The 11127-nt window shown below is 40.3% G+C and overlaps 1 protein-coding gene across 8 annotated transcripts in view; it reads right to left on the bottom strand.

Annotated features, from left to right (window-relative positions):
• Nucleotides 1–563: 563 nt before the first annotated feature.
• Nucleotides 564–11127, bottom strand: part of ryr1b (ryanodine receptor 1b (skeletal)) — a 65548-nt gene continuing 54984 nt past the window's right edge. For 7 of the 8 annotated variants that reach the window (XM_042063870.1, XM_042063872.1, XM_042063873.1 and 4 more), the window contains 17 exons: nucleotides 10247–10328; nucleotides 8867–10164; nucleotides 7963–8051; nucleotides 7688–7847; nucleotides 7504–7590; nucleotides 7022–7276; nucleotides 6070–6200; nucleotides 5926–5968; nucleotides 5424–5557; nucleotides 4594–4654; nucleotides 4341–4487; nucleotides 3425–3559; nucleotides 3082–3238; nucleotides 2832–2896; nucleotides 2582–2682; nucleotides 2230–2281; nucleotides 564–2137 (listed from right to left, as the gene is read on the bottom strand). In XM_042063870.1, coding sequence (XP_041919804.1) covers nucleotides 2042–2137; nucleotides 2230–2281; nucleotides 2582–2682; nucleotides 2832–2896; nucleotides 3082–3238; nucleotides 3425–3559; nucleotides 4341–4487; nucleotides 4594–4654; nucleotides 5424–5557; nucleotides 5926–5968; nucleotides 6070–6200; nucleotides 7022–7276; nucleotides 7504–7590; nucleotides 7688–7847; nucleotides 7963–8051; nucleotides 8867–10164; nucleotides 10247–10328 — 3093 coding nt within the window. In that variant the 3' untranslated portion in view covers nucleotides 564–2041. The remainder of the gene's footprint in view (nucleotides 2138–2229; nucleotides 2282–2581; nucleotides 2683–2831; nucleotides 2897–3081; nucleotides 3239–3424; nucleotides 3560–4340; nucleotides 4488–4593; nucleotides 4655–5423; nucleotides 5558–5925; nucleotides 5969–6069; nucleotides 6201–7021; nucleotides 7277–7503; nucleotides 7591–7687; nucleotides 7848–7962; nucleotides 8052–8866; nucleotides 10165–10246; nucleotides 10329–11127) is intronic. The other variant, XM_042063877.1, reaches the window with a different exon arrangement.

Genomic DNA, 11127 nt, shown 5'->3' with positions numbered 1-11127 from the left:
TATTAGCTCAATATTGTGCTGATAATGTGGCAAACAAAGGCTAGAGTTGGATCAGCCTTATCCTTCGTGAGCAACAACTGGCAAAATAACTGTTATGAGAACCGTTTAGACTCTCTTAAAATGACAATGCACCATTTAACAATACTTCAAGTTCAAATTGGCAGAATTTCTTAAAAAAATAATAATTTAACTAATAGTGTAAATTATTGGCCTTTTGTTTTACTTTAGTTGATTGTGTTTTTTTTTTTTTTTTGGGGGGGCGGGGCCACCAATTTGTTGTTGCATACCCCTCAAAAAATGGGTAGCTGCGCCCCTGTATAGTGCCAACCAGGTGATAAGGGGGATAACAGCCTTCGAGGTATCCTGTTATAGCCTACGGAATTAATGGACTTGGCTGGAGGCCTCCGCTGCGCGTCGGGGAGTTCTTTCCCTTCCGCCCTCGTCCATTAATTCCATATAACAGGACACCTCGGCGGCCGTTATCCCTTACATAATGCCTCCGCCGGCCACAGCTATCACCGGTGCAGAGGCATAAAAAACATATATTACACAGGAGACAGGAATGCTGTTAAAATATTGAAATCCGTTTTATTAATTTATTTGAGACACAGGTTTAAGTCAGATGGCACACAGTTAGAAATCTCTTTCTCTACTTGCCAGTCATGCCATTACTCTCTCTGGGCCATTATCTCCTAAACCCCAGCACACGCCACTCACACCTCAAAGACTGAACACAAAGGTCAAGTCAAAATAAAGACGTGTGTCTGTGAGAGAGTGTGCATACGTTTTCAGGTGGTCATAAACATCATGTAAAATGACAACCAGTAGTTTGTCCTTCAAGATTAATCAATCAATAAATAAAAATAAGAGAGCATTTTGCTGAAAATAACTATGATAAAAATCCAGAAAACACAATGGCTTTATACTTAAAAGCTCTAAAGAAACCAGGTAGATAAATCTGTACTGATTAAAGAAACAGTCATTAGGCTATCTTCAGACCACTTCAATGAAGCCAAACACAATTTCTGTTTTGTTGCATGACATTGGCCACAATGAATATATGATATTGGATTCACTGGCCTTCATAGTTAAAGACATCTGTAAATCTCTGCAATGTGAATTTCTAAATCCTCAGTGAGGACACAGGGGCTGCTTTTCACATTGCAACTCTGAAGAGCTCTTTTGTGCTAATGTTGACCATTATTTCACTATAGACACTTGAATGAGCGTGATGTGTCACACCACGAAATAAGACATTAGAGTGCAAACTGGTTTCTTCCATCGAGTTGTACCTATTTCAACAGGTATTACTTACATCAATATGGATTCCAAAATGATAGTCAGCTCCAGAGATCTCAAAGGAGGATCCTATCAGGAAACTGTCTTTCCTAGAGGAGACACAATCATGGGCCTGCTATTGGCTGCATATATTCTTCTTCTGAGAAAGAGTCAAGTGCCAGGCAGGGGATATCAGCCTCAATCATGTCCTTTTTGTAATACAAATACTTAATACTTGTAATCAGACAGTAAAGGGGGGCAATATCACAAACAACAAAAATAAACAAATAAAACTATAAAACTAGCATTAGTTACAATTAAAAACTATAACTACTGTGTGTAGTATTAGGTCTAATAAAAAGAGCAAAGCTATAATTACCATTCTAGCACTAGTCATACTGATAATGAAGCACTTTTGTGTCTGTCCATAGTCTGCTTTATAAAAAACAACTATTAGGCACTGTGATGGACTACAATCAGCAGCAACTTAAGGTGGGAGCGACGATGACGTGTTAAAGTGAGGGTAAAGTTCGACCGAAGATCAGCTGGGCTCATCATCCATCGGAGTTGTCATGAATAATACAAGGTGTTTTGACGGGTTCTGTGAAAACATGTGTTCTCTGCATCCTTTGTTAGTGTTTTGTGTAACGTCTCTCACTGATACACTTCAGCTTCAGTTCAAAGCTAGCTGTTTATTCCCTTTTCCTCTTTGGTCTACTGCTTGGCCTCCGTCTCCAAAACATATATGCTTTCCAAATGACCATTAAGCCAGTTGATCCTCATACTGTTTTCTGAAACAGTCTCCAGCTGGGAAGAAGTCCCAGCATCTTTCTTGGTACTGCTTCCACACATAGGACTCCTGGAGGAAGAAACAGTGGTGTGGGTATATTAATAAGAGGGGTGTGTATAGTATCGGGTCACATAGAGATTAAAACTATTTTAGACACATACCTGTCCAGTGTGCTCCGTTTCATCTTTGTTGATTAAATACATCAAGAAGAACCTGTGGAGGAAAGCAGATGTTAAGAGCCTGTCGTCCATCACCAATACAAAAGAGTCTGTTCATATTATATGGTCTGTCACCTAAGGTATGGACATCTGTGACAGGTAATTTGACATAGACCAGTACAGCAAATTCAACATAAAATTATGTATGACTTGCAAAACTATGCATATGTTCCATTTGTATTTATGCACTTTTAGCTGAACCCCTATACTCCAATTATAAAATTGACAATGCACTTACATGTAGTTGAATTAGACAATGCACTTACATGTAGTCGAATTAAGACAATACACTTACATGTAGTTGGCTAAATTGTGTTCCTCCAGGGTGTGCGTCTCAAAGCCATGCGGAGTTGTATCAAAGTAGTCACTCCCGATTCCACAGATGAAGCACTTTGTCTGGAGAAATCATAAAAACCGTTTGTGAGTCTAAACTGTACTTTCCAAATACTTTTATTTTGGCAAAATCATGTATTCTACACATACTTAAAAACACACATTTGATGCCAAACCATCACTAAGAGTCTGGTGGCGGTCACAGTTCTTACCTCCATGTCTTCTCTGACCTGCTCCTGCTGGTCTCTCAGCTCACCAAAGGCATCAATGATCAGACCTGCACACAACCACAGATCACCTCAGATGGGGAACGATGGCATCTGCTTTGCTCTATGGCAGCCAACATTCTACATGTGCTTTTACAGTGGATTTAATATGACCCAGTGCCAACTTAAATCAGTGTTTAACATGCTCTTCAACCTTGTTAAAACACAAGCTGATCTCTGTATGTTTTTTTTTTACCCTGGATGATGGCGAGCAGGATAACAATGACGAAGAAGAAGAAAGTGATGTCAAAGACCACGCGGTAGAGCTCGTATTCATCACCAGCTGGGTCCTCGATCTCATCACCAATGCCACCACCAGCCCTCACACCCACATACATGTGGAACAGGTAGCACTGAGAACAGAGCACACGCGGTCCAGTTATGTACATATAGGGACATGGATGAAGTTGTCTGTCATTCATACAGCGACACTGAAACTGTATACTGATGCATAACTGTGAGGGTTCAAAGTTACATTAAATCTTAAAAAATAGCAAACATCTAGTGTAGGATTGTTGGAGACAATATAGCATGCTCACAGTCATCATGTCATCACACTTCATGTCTGGTTCATCCTCATCTTCACTCATATTGTAGAACTTTCGGAAGAAGTTGAACGCCACCACAGTGTACAGGTACACCACCACCGCAAGAAGGCCCACAGTCATCATCAGCTGACCAATCACAGAGAAAAAACACACAAACAGGTTTATTTATGCATTTATCCATTGACAGTGACTTACAGGCAACACTGGCAGGGGCCAGTCTCCCTGGAGCAATGAAGTGCCTAAGTTAAAGTGCCTAGCTTAAGTGGTGTTCCATTTCTGTAGCTGTAGCTCTGTCTGTAGCTTAAATGTTATCCTATTGCTGAAGCTGTAGCTTAAATGTTATCCTATTGCTGAAGCTGTAGCTTAAATGTTATTATATTGCTGAAGCTGTAGATCTGTAGCTTAAATGTTATCCTATTGCTGAAGCTGTAGCTTAAATGTTATCCTATTGCTGAAGCTGTAGATCTTAAATGTAGATCTTAGCTTAAATGTTATCCTATTGCTGAAGCTCTAGCTTAAATGTTATCCTATTGCTGAAGCTGTAGCTTAAATGTTATTCTATTGCTGAAGCTGTAGATCTGTAGCTTAAATGTTCTCCTATTGCTGAAGCTGTAGCTCTGTCTGTAGCTTAAATGTTATTCTATTGCTGAAGCTGTACCTCTGTAGCTTAAATATTATTTTATTGCTGTAAGTCGTTTTGGATAAAAGTGTCTGCCAAATGAATAAACGTAAAAGTAACTTAAGGGCCTAAAAGTGGCAGAAGGGAATGGAACTCATATCGGAGTCTTTTTGTGACTAAATCATATTATAACTGACCAACTCCAGTGGTTCTGACCTCTAACAAACCACTTCATAAATATAATACTACACTAGAATACCAGAGAACAGTCCAGTGATCTGGCCATACCTGTTTGCCGTTGTGAGTGACAGAGGACAGAATGGTGCGCAGCGTTTTGACTCCCATAGCGATGTCCAGCAAGTGACAGGCAAAGAAGAAGTTATTGTAGTGTCCCAACATAGACATCACCATATACCACACCAAGTACTGGAAGGTCTGTAAGGATAAAAGAATGCACTTCAGTTCATCAAGAATACTGACCCAAACAAAGTAAAAATAACTTTGTCAATTTGTTTCTGGCCTCAAATATTCCTTCACTCACATTGTCTGTAAACACCACACCCATCTTCCAGAGCTGGTATTTGATGTCGAATGAGGTGATCCTAATATGAAGGGATAGATTTTCATGTAGTTACAATCAAAATTATTCAGCTCATTGACTTCTCAAGACATTCTAGTGATTAAATTAGATTCAACTTTATTGTCATTGGGCAGTTTACAAACACAATGAAATGCAGTATTGATGCGATTGAAATGATGTGAGTATTATGTCATGACATTTCATTATGTAAAGAATTCAACTAAAGTTGTATACTAAATATTCTGAGTACTAATACACACTCAAGTTATTGAAAATGTGAATAGAATAAAAATGAAAAACACAATAAATAAATACCCATGTGTTTTAATGACAATTAATAAATATCCACATAATTTTTAATCCATAATGAATATTACTCTGTAGCTATGTAGCTAAAAAACATAGCTAAAAAAATATTAACTGACAGAGACAGAACAGAGACATGTATTTTAACCAAACAAAGTATTGTTTATTTTATATTAAGTATATTTTTGTCTCATTTCTATAAATTGGTTATCTATAATAAGAAATCTAACAACGTTTAAGCAATATTTACATGGAAATATAGCACATTCTAATTTTCACAACTCTCAAGCACCATTGTATAGGCACATGGGTGTTTGAGAATATTAGATAGAGTATACACTCTTTTATACCCTCTGCTTCAGGTTCTCAAATCAGTGTTATGTGTATTAGCCTTACTAAGCCTTTGTTTATATAGTTTCATTTGATTGTATTCATTAGAAGCATACATGTCATTGTAAGTGTATGATAACACATGAGTTTATTACCGGGCAATCAGGGAGGTGTCTGGTTCAGCTTTCTTCTCTTGCTGCTGTGCGCTGACATCAAGGGAAGCTAGATCCATGCCAAGAAGCTCAGCAATTCTCTCTCTGCCATAGATGTCTCCATATTTCTCCAGAGCCTTGAATGAGATAAAAAAAATGCTCTTGCATAGGACACTTTCAGAGACACCTTTTTTCAGTGCCTCCACATGCACACCAAAAATATGAACAAGGTTCACTGTTCGATTGTCATCGTTGTTCCCCATTAGCAATATCAGTAAAATCACCATCAGTTATCAATTGTCACTATGAGAGCTAAAACATGATCCAGTCATTGTCAAATATTATTTTGATCAATGTCCATAAGCTAATGAAACATAAAATCAACTATTCCAGATGACAATGACTGCAGTGTCATCAGACAAGCCAATCATCCTGTTTTTATTGACTTGTAAACTACCTAATTTATGTTCACATTAAACATAAATGACAAGATCTGAGGACATACCTTTCTCTTAACAAACTTGTCCCAGTAGTTGTTGGGGAATGACCTGTGCAAATAGCATAGAAGTTAAAAGTCAAAAACACTTCTGAAATCAAGGTAATGAGTTAAAGTAGATTGGCACAATACAGTAGCCCTTAGATTTCTTACGGTGTGTTCAGGACAAGCCTATCCCACTGGCCCTTGATGTCATCATCCTCTGGCTGCTCAGTGACGTAGAGTCCATCAAACTCCACACTGCGGGCCAGCTCCTTCTCCCTTTTAAAGATGACCAGGGGAACCTGCAGGACAGTAGTGTATTAAGCTGGCCGTCCATTAGACTGAAAATGCTTACATGCAAAATATTCAAGGGTTGATTTCAATATTTGAAGAGTACTGTATATCTCCATTTTTAAAAACATTAAAAAGTCAGGCTATTTAAAGGGACACCAGGCAAGCCTGATGCTTTTTCTCTATGAAACTCCCCCTCCCTCGGTCTGAAGCTCTTTTCCTTTTCTTTGCATCTTCTGTCAAGGGTTTTCACTGCTTCTTTGCCGGCTCTGCCATTATACACACGTTTGCAACAATCTCTAGCGTTTCGTTAGCCTGCCTCTGTGCTGTGGATGCAGGATGTAAACTGATCCTGCTTCGGTCGGCGGGTACGATACACTGAACTTGCAAGCGGGATATTCTTCCTACAGGCAATAGGGGCGGGCGAGAGAGTCTTCATTCGCCCTGTAATGAGTCATTTAACCATATACCGACTTACCAAGATGAGTAATTAACACGAAAACGTTGCCTGGTGTCCCTTTAATTGTGTATTTCAGGTAATATCAGTTAAATTTCAGTTGTGTTGTTTTGATTGAGTAAAGATAAATCAAATAACAATACTCAATTACAGTTCCACTTCCTTACTTGGAAAACAACAGCAAACAAATGTTTATGAAAATTCATTAAAATGGTGGATATATGTAGCCTTTTGGAACCAAACTCTTCATTTAAAGAACCATGGCTTAAAAAAGTAGACAAGTAAACAGCAATCTTCTAAACGAGAAGAAAATTCTCCCCTTATATTGTGCAGTGCAAAAACAATTTCTGTGAAATGTTTGCGTTCATCTCTGACCTTGAGACAGTTGTATCCAATGATGCAGAGGAAAGAGATGATGGTGTGAACGATGGACAGGAAGGACAACACTGGTGTCATGTACCCAGTGCTCTCCTCTAAAATAAAGTACACATAGCCTTCCTCCTCCTCCTCATCGCCACCGTCCTCCATGCCAGAGCCTTCATCTTCACCCCCCGAACCCTCAAAGAGACCAGAGCCCTCAAACACAGCAGAGCCCTCAAACTCCTCTTCACCCGGTGTGCCTTCTGCAACCTATGACACAGAACATCTCACATCATATCCTGGCAAATGACATATCAATTACATGGTGAAGATGGTGGGAGAGCGAGTGCAGCACTCTAGCTTAGATATTTGGAAAAAGATTAGATGGGTTAGTGATTAATATGCATTATGTGTTAATATGAATTTATAAAGTAAACAATAAAGTAAAGTAAAGTAAACTGAACTTCAAACAAAAGTTAAAAAGTTTTGTCACTGACCTTGTAGAATAGTAGGATGAAATTGATAGCGAATGCAATGAACAGAGCCAACATGCGAAGGTTGTAGAAGTTCCGAGACAGGTAATTCTGCAAATAATACAAGCCAACACATTAGCAATAAGCAAAATATTTACTAATGAACTTGTCATGAGTGCTTCAGTCCAATCCAATAGATAATAATTACCATAAATTTGATTCTCTGGATTTCAAGCTCATTCCAGAGCTCAAAGCCTCCCTCCTCTGGCTCTGCTTTTTTGGCTTTGGCCTTCACTTTTTTCTCCTTCATCTCTTCATCCACCGCTGGCTCAGCCTCAGCTTCCTTCTCCTTCTCACCATTTTCCGTGCTACAGATAACGGACACCAACATAAACATGGCACACTAGCACTTGCTTACAATAAAATGAGAGATAGATGGGGTAACACAAGAGTAAAAAAACAAGACAACTCCAGATTACGGACTCGGATTTCTCAGGTTCTGCAGGAGCTTCCTCTACATCAGGCTCTGGCTCAGGCTCTGCCTCTTCCTCTCCCTCTCCAGCAGCGGCAAACTACAAGACATGACATTGATTTTAGAGCAACAGTGAGGTCTAAACCTAGCAAACTAACTATACCTAAAAGGCATGCAACACTTTGCAAACTCAACCCAGGGTGGCACTACTAGAAGCTTGGTGACATGGTATCTGGTGTCTTTTGGCAACATAGCCAACAATATTGTGTTGTTTTCTTTCATTTTTGTGGCGTGTTCCAGCCTGCAATGGAGAACCATATAAGGCATATCCTGGATGGCCGGTGGGGACATCACATGTGTTTATCTGTCCGTTACATTACCATATATCATCAAAACCAATTTGAAGATGATACCGAAGCTAGTTGCCTATTAAAAGCACATGTAAACGATGTGTCAAATTGTTGTAAAATGTTGCTTTTAACCATCATTTTTAAATGACATCAGGACAGCTCAGCTAAGTATGCTTTAACATTCCTGAAATCTCAATTATAGGTGTGGATAAGAGCAACAACTTGCCAACTGGTTTAGTGTGACATATGTATAGTGTAGGGCTGGTTTTTGGTTTTAAGTCGAAAATCTTAAATTACATCTCAATCTCGAACTTCGAAATCAAAGGTAGAATCAAAAGATACTTTAGTTTCATTTCACTATGTTCAGGTCTATGTTGTCTGTTCTCACTAGCTTGCGGTAGGAACGGTAAAAAAAAAAAAAAAAAAAAAAAAAAAAAAAAAAAACCGTTTCAAAATAAAATCCCCCAAAACAGAAGTGGAAATAAGGCAAAAAAAGTAAACAACATAAGAAATGCATTTATAGTAATATAATTTAAAAAAGATTGAAAATCAAATCGAGTCTTACAAGTTTCCTCTTGAGCAGTGGTGTGCCCTCGGGAGTAGGGGGTTCCTCCGGCTCAGTCTCTCCCATGTCTCCAAGTCCACCAGGTGCATCAAAGCCAGGATGACCTCCTCCGTCTGCCTCCTTGCCTTCCTCCTCCTCTTCCTCTCCTCCGACCGCATCGTCCTCTAAACCGCCATCCTCTTGCACTCTCCGAGCCCCGGGTTCAGGAGGAAGGTCGCCATGCACCTCGTCCTGTGTAGGATCAGGCATGCTGGCCAGGATCTCCGTCACAGTGATCTTCTTGGCTCCCTCTACCAGGCCGCCACCGAACAACGAATTCCAGATCAGGAGGAACAAGCCACGGCACACACTGTAGATGAAGTGAAGGATGCCCATTATGATGGTATAGAAGAATGTGAACAAGCCAACTATCATCTCCTTTATGGTCATCTTCCTTAGCTTGCGGTAGCGTCTTCGCAGGTTGCGGAAGGTGAACATGTTGAAGAAGTTGACCACACTCTTGATGAAGTCTGCGAAGGCGGAGCTGGACTCAGGGGGCGGCTCGTCTCCGTTGGCCTCGTCTCCGTTGGCCTCAGCCTTCTCGCCGCCCTCCTCTTCGTCTTCGCTGTCCTCATCCCCGTTTTCCTCCCCTTCGGGCTCAGAGATCTGAGAGGCAATGTTCATCTCAAAGATTGTGTCCTCACAGAAGTTGACAAAGAGCTCCATCTTCTCGGACTCGCCGCCCTCGTTAACCACATCAAAGATGAACTGTCGCTTGGACTCTCGGACCTGGGGCATCTCCCACTGGTTGCGGTTGGCCTCACTAATCTCAAAGTAAATACGCTCAATCTTCCTGCTGGCCCCCATGATCTCGATACGGCCCAGGAAGGGGCGGAAGTAGTTAAGGACACTCTCGGCCTGTTCCAGGAAGTTCTGCAGGCGAGTATCATGAGGAACATGCTCTGATAGATTAGTGAGCAAAACCGCAATATTGAAGCCAATGTCCTTGGCTGGCTCCTGGTAACGGTCCGCAAACTCCTCAAAGTTAATCATTTCATTTTCATCTGCTTCAGAACAGGAGAGCAGGAACTGAATCTCGGATGTTGAGTATTGCTTCTGGCTGTCCATGGCTTTGGAGAAATCCTTCTTGGAGATCAAACCACGTGGGTCTGTTACATAGTCCATGAAGGCATCAGAGGCAACAATGTCCTTAAGCTTCAGGAACATATCGAAGAACTTGAGAATCATCTCCACATTACTGGAGGACTCCACCAGCATGTCCACCATCTGGCGAGCAATTGTGCCATTGACAATGTTGCCTGAAAATGAGAAGTCAGGTTTTAGTAAACCACTAATATAATACTGACGTATTGAGACATCAGAAGCAAAAGCATGGCTTACCCTCAAGAAGGGAGAGCAGCATAACCACCATATCCTTCTGGAGATCAAGAAGCTCCTTCAGAAGTCCGATCTGACTAGAGTCCTGAAATAAGGGACAAGAACATGCACACAACAGTGACAATAACGCAATCAGTTACTGGTCATCTGTCATGTTCATCTGTTCATAGAATGCACTACACATACACCGTTTAGGAGCATATTGTTTCATAGAATCAGCAAATTCAAGTGTTTCACCAAGAGAAGAATGGTGGAGCGCTAAGATCAGTGGTATAGGGCACAGACTAATCGTAGTCCCTGCTAGTTGTGCCCAAAGTCAGCCTCAGGTCAAAACAAAGCACACATGTTTTATTGTCGAAATTGAAAGTATAGATTCCAGCATGATTGAAACTGATTTCTGTGCTGCATTTTGCATTTTGGGGTACAGATGACGCCAGAACTAAGCCTGGTTTTCAGGGGGCACAGAACTAAGAGTGCCAAACCAATATGGCACAGGACATTGGTGAGTCTGTGTTCACCTTACCTCTGAATGTGTTCTACTCCAGAAATGATCCTTGGTTTGCATTTATGAATAACAAATATAGAATTTAAATATACTATCACATACCATTTACATACTATCTGCCAAAGAACTACTAAAAAAGACATAGAAATGCAAAGGTACACAAGACAATAGAAGGGACTGAGAGAGTCGCAAATCAATAAGCAGCACATTCAACAAGAATAGTGGTCATCTATGGTGGTGATATTTCACTCAGTAGCATTACATGGCTAACATTTTGATGGAAAAATTAAGATGCAGTATGTATCTATTATGATAAATCCAGTACTTCCAATGTAATTAGTATCTCTAATATTAACATCAACAAAGTGATATTTTGTAG

This window comes from Alosa sapidissima, chromosome 15 (genome assembly GCF_018492685.1).
Source record: "Alosa sapidissima isolate fAloSap1 chromosome 15, fAloSap1.pri, whole genome shotgun sequence".
NCBI lineage: Eukaryota > Metazoa > Chordata > Actinopteri > Clupeiformes > Clupeidae > Alosa > Alosa sapidissima.
This window is presented reverse-complemented; position numbering and strand designations above follow the sequence as displayed.